The sequence below is a fragment of the Phaseolus vulgaris genome, chromosome 8, assembly GCF_000499845.2.
Source record: "Phaseolus vulgaris cultivar G19833 chromosome 8, P. vulgaris v2.0, whole genome shotgun sequence".
NCBI classification, from domain to species: Eukaryota; Viridiplantae; Streptophyta; class Magnoliopsida; order Fabales; family Fabaceae; genus Phaseolus; species Phaseolus vulgaris.
Window position 1 is genome coordinate 49,881,450 of NC_023752.2, and position 11,501 is coordinate 49,892,950.

The window sequence follows — 11,501 nt, forward strand, 5'->3', positions numbered from 1 at the left end:
TAAAATTTCATGTAAGTTGACTTTTAATACTATTAATCAATTAGTAGTTATTAATTATGTAGCACATATATGAATACGGACACTGACACGATACGGATACGGACACGGAGATACATATAATCTCTAAAATGTAGGATACGGGGACACAAATATATATATTATATAATTTTGAATTATATAAATTGAAAATAAATATTTATGTGCAAAAGTATGTTTCAAATTCTTTTGGGAGCAGGAAGATATTTTTCATGACTGGTTCAAAAGAATTTGTTATTATTTTTATAATCATAATAAAAATTTATACAATAAATTTAAGTTTTTAGAAAGTTATTGTATTTATACATTTTAAAATTGTGTTAGAACCGTGTGCTAGAATTTTCAAAAATCTAACAAATATTTTTTTGAATTGAACACTTCACCGATAAGTATCCTACGAGTGTCGACACGGATACGTGTGTCCGATACGGATACACCATTTAAGAAGAAGTGTACGAGCCTCATAGGTTATTAATACGAGAGTTACCATAATAAAGTTTTAATTACTTATTTATTTCAAATGGCATGTTGTTTTAATGTTTTTAATATTATTATTTATTTCACATCATTAACTATTTATTGACTGTTAACTATTTACTGTAATAATTTTTTATTTAATTACGAATTATTTTTGTAACTGCAACTTTTTTTAATTCTTGAACTTAAAACATTTTCTTTTAAGTTTCAACAGATCTTTTTTTTTAAAATTTTTGAGAGTTTATACTTTAATCTCTTAAATAAATGAGTGATGCTTAAACAATGAAGAAGTAAGTAAACATTTAATTTAAAAATAAGAAAGTGACGCAAAATACGGTGGCTAAATTCTGTCCTTAATATTAACAAAGAACACTGGAATCTCGTAATCCAAAGGAGAAAGACTGTCACTGTACAACCTTAAGAAAATCCAAAAACCAGAAACCAAACCAAACACACCATCCACTTTTGTTGTCACACTGTTCTATACACTCTCTTCACTGTCTTTCACACCACCAACAAGTTTCACTCTGACAGATTCACTCACAATACTTCTTCTCAATCTCAATTTCATGTTTTCTTCTCTTCTTTCCCCATTGAGTGCAGACATTCTTCTACTTCATTGTTCTTTTTATTTGATAAGGGCTTTATCTTTGGGTTAAATTGGTGACCCAATAGGGAGAGAGGAGTGGAATGCAGAGGCGCAAGTGGATTCCGTTGGCGCTGCTGAGAAAGTTGCTAATTTTAGCCATATGCTTCATAGCGTTTGTGGCTCTCTTCTCCGTGCGCATACACATTGTTCCTTCCTCTAAGGATCACAGGTTCAACGACAAGATCTCCACGGTTTGTTTCATCTTTTTATTTTGGTTTCTCTATTGTTATTCATTTCCCTTGTTAAATTAAAAAAAAAATGTTTAGGGTCATATTGCTATACGGCTATACCAGGTTCTTTGATTTTGTTTGGTGACCCTTTTCAATGGTTACTAATATGCAGAGTAAACAATTGTTAATTTATGTGTATAATTTAGGATTGTTTTAGGGTTTTTCTGTTGTCAACTGTTTTTTTCCGTACTTTGTTGACTTCAAGACTTCCATTAAGAGTAACCAATCTGAAAATAGCTCTTTGGTTTATGCTTTTCTGTACTTTTTACAGTGAATTGGATTTATTTCGGGAATTTTTGTTTTTGGTGATGTCGATTGATACCTTACTAATGTTAGTGATTTATTGGTTAATCTGTTGTTGTTTTTCAAATTTTGACAGGCTCAGGATCTGCAGAGCTGGACGCGAGAGCTCGCACCACCCCATTTGTCCAAAGCTCCACTTTCTACTCCCAAGGTTTGAGCTTCATGTGAACACTGTCAAGTGACTTATTTGGTGGTCTCATTGTTTGAAAGCTTAGAAAATGTGATAGAGAAACAGAATCATGTACAATAGCTTCATATCAAGGATACATTTTTATTCATTTATTTGAGATGTGATAAAAATTGCACTCCAAAATGGGGTGTGCGAGATAGAAGTGGGATAAAAGGGAACGAAGAAGTGATGTGATGGAAAATGTAGATAAAGACAGGAAGAAAATGAGGTGGAAAAATAAATAGAAGAGAATTTAGGTGTATGTTCATGTTTTCCCTTTATTTATTTCCTCTATGATATCCACCAACCAGATGGGGGATTTCTTCTTTGCTATTATCATTTTGTTTCTGTTGGTTCTGCTTATTGTTAATGTTTATGCATCTCATCTGATGTGTAATTATGTGACTTTAAACTTGTTTGATTTAGTTTTAGCGCATGTCTAAAGGCGTTGGTGTGTATGATATGCATAGGAAGATATATTTAAATTATGCAAAGCAGTTATGTGCCATTCATGTTTTCACTCCTTTTGATTTGACAGTGGAATGGTACAAGAGGGTACTTAGATTACCAGAAGTTGTGGAAGCCTCCATCAAATCGTGGGTTTTTGCCTTGTGCAGAGCCCACACCTAACTACACCAGTAAGGAACTTAAACTTTCCTTTCAGGTTGTAATTATGAATTGTATTGGTACTAAAAGAAATAAATGTTTATTCAGCTCCTGCAGAGTCGCGAGGATATCTTTTAGTACATACAAATGGTGGGCTCAACCAAATGCGTTCTGGGGTCTGACCTCTGTCTCTCACTCTAAGTTTCTCCCATATTCATATTATTAGTATTATTGCAAAGTTATTTGGTATTGAAAATTTGGCTTGCTTAATTGATTGCTATGCTGATGGATGGCAATGAATGAGGATCATGGAATGTCTAATTTGTTAATTTTGAATGTTCTGTTCCATTTTTGTCTCTAGCTGAAGATTTGTTCCCTTTGCTGCAGATATGTGATATGGTAGCAGTGGCTCGTATCATAAAGGCCACTCTAGTAATTCCAGAACTTGATAAAAGATCATTTTGGCAAGATACTAGGTATTTTCAATTCTGCGATTCAGTTATTTTTCTTTTGTGCCTTCTCTCTGTATTGGATTTTCACTTAATTGAATTTTATAATTTTCTTTCAGCAATTTCTCTGATGTTTTTGATGAAGAGCATTTTATGAATTCTCTAGCTAATGATGTAAAAATCATTAAGAAACTCCCCTACGATCTGGTTAATGAAACCAAAGTGGTCAAGCAATTCATAAGCTGGTCTGGCATGGATTACTACGAGAATGAGATTGCTAGCTTGTGGGCAGATTACCAAGTATGTATGTTGTTGAAAGTCTATTGTTTTATACAGTTTTGTATTCTGTTTATTTTCTTTGTTTCTAATATATTGTGCAATCATCTAATTATTTATAACACCTGAAGGTTATTCGAGCTTCCAAATCTGATTCACGATTAGCAAACAACAATCTACCTCCGGACATACAGAAGCTTCGTTGCCGGGCTTGTTATGAAGCACTTCGCTTCTCTCCTCGCATTGAAAAACTGGGAAAAGTATATAAAGAGATCTGAACTCTTGTTGGTTTCTTTGTTTTTAGTCTCCTGATGTAATATTTTTTGTCATTCTTTAATGCTTTTTATGTCCTTGTAGCTGTTGGTAGAGAGGATGAGGTCATTTGGTCCTTACATTGCGCTGCATTTGCGTTACGAGAAGGATATGCTTGCATTTAGTGGCTGCACCCATGATTTATCTCTTGTTGAAGCTGAAGAGCTTCGGATGATCAGGTATAGAACTATGACACTTCAACTCGCTTAATTGAATTTCATGTCTTCTCTCACATATAATGTTTGGGAATTATCACGTGCAAAACATGTAGAGAGAACATTTCCTATTGGAAAATAAAGGAGATTGATCCAATAGAACAGAGGTCCAAAGGGCTTTGCCCCTTAACTCCAAAGGAAGTTGGGATTTTTCTTACTGCTCTTGGATACCCATCAACAACTCCGATATATATTGCTGCTGGAGAGATATATGGGGGCGAGTCTCACATGGCTGAATTGCGTTCCCGATATCCATTGTTGATGAGCAAGGTAAGGAATTGCAATACTGTGTTTCAATATATTGTTGTATATAACCTATTTTTTTCAATAATTTATTGGATAGTTTGGTCAAATATTAGTATTTTCCGTATCTACCATCTAATCAAGATCAACTTGTAGCTTAGGTTGATAGTGTATTGACTAATAAATTGATATCTTTTAGGGAAGGTTATATCACGTTCTCTTAATAATCCTTTACCCTTATGTGGTTGAAAAGAAAGCAGTGTCAAAAGGTTAAGATGTTTTGACATGGAAACCTAAAATAGGGAGAATATCGCCCATTCCCACATTGTTTAAATGCATGGGGACTTACATCATAAGTAGGATAGCTGCATGGTTAGTTACATATAATGTTTGGTCAAGTTCATCTTCTGATTTCTCTATTAATTACATAAATGCTGTCATAAGTTCGATTAGAGGATTCTATTTTATAGGGTGAAGAAATTCTCTCAGTAGACAATGCAATGCTAAAATACCAGGGTTGATCTAGATTATAAAGGACAGATCATCATAACTTTTCTGTTGCAGAAACTACTGAAAAACGAGCGCTCCATTATTGATGATTAAAAGACCTTGTTTTCTTCTTGGGTGTCTAATAACTTATTTTCTCATTCACATGCATTGTAAGTCAAATAAGAGGAAGATAGTTTATGTTGTTGTGTTCAACTAACCTGAAAGAAAAACTCGGTCCTGCTTTTCTGAGCAATGGCAACTTGCTAAGAAGCATTTGTATCATGCTGATTAACCTAACCTACCTGTGCTGAGATTATTTTCAGGAAAAGTTGGCATCCATAGAAGAGCTTGAACCTTTTTCCAATCATGCATCCCAAATGGCTGCTCTTGACTATATTGTATCTATTGAAAGTGATGTATTCATACCTTCTTATTCCGGAAACATGGCGAAGGCTGTTGAGGGTCATCGTCGATTTCTTGGACGTGGAAGAACAATATCTCCAGATAAGTAAGGCTGTAATTTTGCAGATCAACTTCTATTAGTTCATCTTTAAAAATTGTCTGATAAGCTCTTCGAAATTATCCATTACAAAGCTGTTCTGTCTGTGTCCTCTCATTTACCTAGGAAAGTCCTCGTTCGCCTGTTTGATAAACTGGATCAGGGACTAATGACGGAGGGGAAGAAATTATCAAATAGGATTATTGATCTCCACCGAAGACGGTATGCAATCGGAAAAGTCTTTATTTTTCATTTTAATTAATTTTATGGATGCTAAAGTATGTATAATGTGTTTGTGGTTCTTTCACTTCTATAATCACAAATGATAAATCTAATTGCCATGATCCCTCTCCATAGATCATTAGTAAAACAGGTCATGTACTGTGCTTTGTATGGAATATGACCCAACTAGCCTATATCTGTTCAGAATAAACTAGATCTCAAGCTTCATGGGAAGAGTATTAGCCAAACACTGACAGCAGGTTGGCAAGAATAATGATTTTTTTTCTGGGGAATTATGATGTTTGGCAAGAATTATCTTCCTCATTTAACCTATTGAAGAATCTGTTTCTAAATTACTTGTTTCAATAATATACTGATCACAGGGTGAACTTCAATTTGATTTTTCATTTGTTGCATGTATTGCACAGACTTGGTTCTCCTAGAAAGAGAAAAGGGCCAATTTCTGGGACAAAGGGGATGGAAAGGTTCCGGTCAGAAGAAACCTTTTATGCTAATCCCCTACCTGATTGTTTATGCCGGAGAGAACCAGCACCAGCTCTAAACATCTCTCACATTGTTTGATAGATGAAATACTGAAGTTTTTCCTTGGAAATAGCCCTTGGTGAAAGGGTGACACATGAGTTTTAGCATAAAATGAAGATCTTGAAGGCATGGTACTGTGGTGAGAGAGTGTATATACCGGTATCACTGTTACACGTATCCTTTAATTGGGGGCTGGGAATAGGAATAAAGGAAGTGAAAAAAAGAAAGGAAAAGAAAACCCATATTGGGGTTTTGATACAAAGATTAGATGGAGATTTGACATCACTGGATTCATTTGTTCTGTGGACATTACTTGATTATTAAGGCAGGTAGATCACCCTTTATTGTATTTCTTCTTCACCAATCTCACATTTTGTAATTTGTTCTTGTTGAAGACAACAAAAAGTAAAAATCTTTTATTTTTATTTCTGGTGTACATTGTTTTTTTTTTTCTTTTATTGTGAGAGGAAGTGTGGTGGTACTTTATCTTACACTTTGAAACAAAAGTCACACGCAATAAATATATACAATTAAAAAATAAAATATGTTTTCAAATATTGTAAATATGACTTTTTCATTTGTTTCCAGTCTCTACAAAAGATATTTGCTAGTTTTAAATATGACTATTTTCAGTCGTTTCTTTTCAGTTTATAATTAACAATGGCTACTGTAATACTAAAAGTGGGAAATGTTCATAAATGTAATCAAGGTAATGAATAGAAAATATGAAATTGAGATAATTAGATTATTTAGAAACTTAAATAATATATCTTAGATAGTTTTATATATTTGTATTAAAATTAATTATAATTTAATTCAATGCTTATAATTTATTTTCTATTATTAATTTTGATATTGCAATTTTGAATGATTATAAGAGTATTTACTTTCTAATTTAAAGATAAAAATAAGAAAATGTGCTTTATATTTTTATAATTACTAATTATAATACATTAAAAAATAAGTAATATACAAAATTAATAATTAATATTTTTCCTTCTCTACACAATTTAAAACTATTACAAACATGATTTAGTTCATAGTATACTAATATATTTTGCCACTAATGGTTCTTTACATATAAAATATTAAATATACAATTATAAAACAAAAATCATACGTAATAAGTTTTAAAATAGCATTTTATAAATAAAATTAATTATTTTAAAAATAACACAATATTTATTATCCATAATATAAAAACATGTTATTATATTTTTTATAAAAAAATGCGTTAATTAATTGAATTATGTACTTAAAAATAATCTAAGTATTTCAATTAATATTTATATTTTTGGTACTAAATATATTATAGTTAATAATAAAAACTAAAAAAAATTAACAAAATTTCGAATTTGAAAGTAACAAAAAGTTATATAGAATAAATAATACATGATAATATTTATAGAGATTTAAAGTATATTTAAGCCAATTGGTTATACTAGTACATAAGTAATGATTAATTTTTTTTTATATTAAGTATAGTTTTAGTATACTATAATTGTTCTTATCAAAAAAGAGTGTTGTTCTCTCGATGTGGAAGAAAGTGGTTTGTCTTGCAAGTTAAGTTATGTTCGTCAAGTTTGTCGAAGACGAGGCAAAGACATTATCTGCAAAAGATTATCTGACACTTAAATCCGTAAGAACATATAGAATTATAAGTATATAACTGAGTATGAGAATGAAGTCAATACTTCCTGTGGGATTGATTTGTATTTATAAGCTATTTTTTTTGCTTGAGCTGAGGTATTCAAAAGACATTCAAAACAAAGAAGATATATAATTGATTATTGAATATTTATCATTCAATTATTATTATAAATATCTAAGTTATACGATTGTACTTGATTTGATTGTATTGCATCCGATTTCATTGAATTTTATATTATTATATGTATCTCCGTATATCTTGGATATGGATAGGTACACAAGTCTCCAACATCCGAATCCATAAATGAGGTGCATTTGGACTAATTTGATGGATGAACGGGTTTTAGTGTTCGCCAAGTGTTCATTGGATTATTTTGATTCAATGATATTTTATTTGTTGTGAGTTGAATTACTTTGAGATAGTAATTTATTTTCAAATAACTTGTCAAATTATGATGGCTGCTTATTTTTAAAAGAATTTGTATAACTTTGTTCCGATGATTACTTGATCTCATATAATGATTTTGTATAACTTTGACCCGATGATGTTTCATCTCAGATAGTGATTATGCATATCTTGGATCTCATGACTATTTGATCTCGGATAACAATTTTGTATAGCTTTAATTCGATTATTGTTTAATCTCGGGTAGTGATTTTGTTTTCCAATGATTGTTTGGTCTTGGATAGTAATTGTTCCGATGATCGTTTGATCTCAGATAAACATTATTGATTCGATGATCGTTTGATCTAAAAGAATGTTCTTTCTTTAATTGTTTGCTCTTATAATAATAATAATTCTGATGACCATTTGATCTCAGATAGTGTTTTTGACTATTTGGTCTTATAATAATTATTTTGATGATCGTTTGATCGTGGATAAACATTATTGATATGATGATCTTTTGATCTCAGAGTGTTCTTTCTTTGGCCATTTGGTCTTGTAATAATAATTCGGATGATTGTTTGATCTTAGATAGACACTTTTGATCCTATGGTTGTTTGATCTCAGATAGTGCTCTTTGACTGTTAGGTCTTATAATAATTATTTCGATGATTGTTTGACCTCGGATAGACACTGTTGATCCAATGATTGTTTGATCTCGAAGAGTATTCTTTCTTTTGATTGTTTGATCTTGGAGAGTATTCTTTCTTTGATTGTTTGGTCTTCTAGTAATAATTATGATGATCATTTGATCTCGACTATTAATGTACTATTTGAAATAGATACCAAAAGAATTTTAAAAATATAATTTAGGATAAAAATAATGCTAAGGAAAAATAGTACCTCATTTTTATCAATAATTGAGTTGTAATAACCTTTAAAATGGGCCACAATCCAAGTTCTTCACAAAGGTTTGCCATTTAATTCTTCAAGCTTGTAAATCCTATTTTGTAGTGAGTCTACTACTCGATATGGGTATTCCCAGTTGAGTGCTAGTTTTCCTTCATGTCTATCTTTCCGAGCTTCTCCGAGCTTTTGCCACACCAAGTCACCTTTTGTGATAGTTGCCAATGACTCAACTTCTATCCACTTAGTGAACTAATCAATGGCTAGTATTAAGAATTTTACCTACCTTTTGGCGAGGGGGAATGCACCGAGTATGTCAATTCCCCAAAATGTAAATGGTCGTGGAGAGGCTATTATATACAACTCTTCAGGAGGTAGTGCATGAAGGAGTTCGTACTTTTAGTATACTTGACATTTTTCAGTAAAGGTGTGGACATCCTTCCAAAGTGTTTGCCAATAATACCTTGCTCTTAAAACTTGTGGCGCCATACATCGGGCTCGCAAATGCATCCCAAATATGCCTTTGTCGAGTTCAACGAGCACGTATTTAGCTTAGTTGTCGTCCAAGCATTTCAACAACGGGGAGAAAAAAACAAAGTTACCCGATTTGTTGAACAAGGTGCTTTGATGTCTCCAAATTCAAGTGGAAAGCGTGAAGACCTTGCTGCTAGTTGTTTGTGTGTTGTCTAGTAGTCTTTGAAATGTTAATTCACTCCTTAAGATGATCCAAATTCATTTGAATCTTATCTTTTTGAAAAGATGGATTTTCTAAAAGGGTGTGAAATTTCAACCTGTTGAAATGTTGAATCAACTGGTTGTTGGACACTTATTGGTTTTTAAAATGGCGTGGAAAAGCTTATTTTTGTTTTGACTTTGTTATTAAACAAATTCAACCGGTTGTTTCGAGAAATCAACTGGTTGTTTTTCTAAAAACCTTATGAGAATTCTGTTAAGTTGTTCCAATCTGTTTCAACTGATTTCAACAGCTTTTGGTTTTTGATTAAACCGCTTTGACCACTTGATTGTGGTCTTATAAAGGTGGTTATACGCTCGTATGCATTATCTAAGAAAGAGAGATCAATCAAAAACATTTTTCAAGATTTCAAAAAGCTTTTGGATCATCTCAAGTGTGGAATAGGATTGGGTCTTGTACTTCTGAACTTTAAGTGTTGATTTACCCAAGTGTATTATGTTCCTCTTCTTCCTTGAATAATGTATTTATGTGTGTTCTGGTGTGGTGCAATTTCAGAAGGTGTTTCTGGAAACTGTGTGGTTTGCCAAAAGTGTTGTGTGTTCTTGAGCGGTTCAAGATCATCACTTTTGGTGTGTGTTTTGTAATCTATGTTTGATTACATAGTGAATTCTCAGTGGTTAGCTAAGGACTGGAAGTAGCTCTTGGTTAAGAGTGAACCAGTATAAACATTCTTGTGTGAATCTCTCTATCCCTACACTCATTAAACTGTTTTAACATTGTTTTTCAAATCTGCTGGTATAAATAACCGGTTATTTTTTTTAAAACAACTAGCTGATTTTTTGGAATCAAACTTAAAAGCAATTTTCTTTTGGTTGAACAGATTTTCCAATTGATTGATTTTTCATATCTTTTCACTATACCTTCAATCTTTGCTAAAATCTTTCATAAACAATTCGCTCCCTCTTGTTTAAGGCCTCTAATTCTAACACGATTAAATTTATGTTTAGATTAAGTTTCTTTTTGCTTTTTATTTTTTATTTTTTTTATTTGAGTCATATACCTAGATAAACATGTTTTGCATGTAGTTTCTTTGGCTTTAGTATTAATATTTATTAGTTCAAGGTTTTAGTGATGTGTTCAAATAATTGTTTAGGACTCTGTGGTGCAAGTTAGGTTATCCATGATTTCTTTATGAGTTGGGCCTCTTTGTGAGTGATTATTCTTCTAATGAGTAAGAGAAATTAGTTTTATCTTTTAATAGAACACTAGGTTAGAGGATCTAGATGTGAAGATGACAATCACAAGGTCCAAAATTTTCTTGCAGGGCTTGTGTTGTTAAGCGAAATAGATATTAATTGATGAAAATGGTTTGATTTAAACAATTTGATAAGTGATTGACTGTTTAGATTGATTATGAGATATTTTGAAGTTTAAGTCTTGGTTTACTTGTCAAAATTGAGATTTAAATAAGGTATACTTGTATATATAAATCAAGACATTGTAGATTTAGGATAACTTACAGATTTTTGGATGCTTTCTACCTCAAATCTGCTCAATGCCAACTCCTTATGCTCAAGCAGAATGAGGCACAATTGTTGGGGTGCTCTCTGTCTCAAATCCATTCAGCCCCAACTCCCCTCACCCAAGTGGAATGAGGTGTAGTTTTTTGGATGCTCTCAGCTTTCAATTTTCTCAGTGCCAACTCCCTACACTTAAACACATCTACCTAAGCTCAAACTCCAATTCCTTGAAATTGAACCAAATTCTCAACACTAGTCACTTTCACTCAACTTGCCTCTTGTTTTATTTGAAAGGTTGTTTGATGGTTGTTTATTTTCTTTATTTAATTTATATGTAAAAATTTAATTATATATTTATTTGAAACATTTTTTTATGTGTTTGTGTGATTACCGTTTCTTTATTTATTTATGAATTGTTTTAAAAATCTATTTTTTTTTCTAATTGAATGATATATTGATATATGGTATGAATTATGAATTGTGAAAATATGATCGAGACATAGTATTTTAAGGAAAGGAAATACCATGTTGAGATTGTTAGGATGTGCATTGATCATGAATTCATCTAGAAGGAGATATCCTGACTCTACTAGTATATTGAAATCATATAAATGAAGATTCACTAGTG

The 11,501-nt window shown here is 31.9% G+C and overlaps 1 protein-coding gene across 1 annotated transcript; it reads left to right on the plus strand.

Moving 5' to 3' along the window:
- The first annotated feature begins 848 nt into the window (after positions 1–848).
- Positions 849–6,143, plus strand: LOC137826021 (O-fucosyltransferase 7). Its single transcript, XM_068631861.1, has 12 exons — positions 849–1,353; positions 1,772–1,846; positions 2,403–2,502; positions 2,579–2,646; positions 2,858–2,946; positions 3,039–3,219; positions 3,327–3,455; positions 3,553–3,686; positions 3,779–3,992; positions 4,778–4,962; positions 5,080–5,175; positions 5,604–6,143. The coding sequence occupies exons 1-12, from the start codon at positions 1,204–1,206 to the stop codon at positions 5,755–5,757; spliced, it is 1,575 nt and encodes a 524-aa protein (XP_068487962.1). The 5' UTR covers positions 849–1,203; the 3' UTR covers positions 5,758–6,143.
- The last annotated feature ends 5,358 nt before the right edge of the window (positions 6,144–11,501 follow it).

Excerpts from the sequence above, each read along its gene's own strand:
- LOC137826021 (XM_068631861.1), top strand. The coding sequence starts at position 1,204 with ATGCAGAGGCGCAAGTGGATTCCGTTGGCGCTGCTGAGAAAGTTGCTA. Across the intron at positions 3,687-3,778 it reads GAAGAGCTTCGGATGATCAG|AGAGAACATTTCCTATTGGA; the intron begins GTATAGAACTAT and ends CAAAACATGTAG. Across the intron at positions 5,176-5,603 it reads ATTGATCTCCACCGAAGACG|ACTTGGTTCTCCTAGAAAGA; the intron begins GTATGCAATCGG and ends TGTATTGCACAG.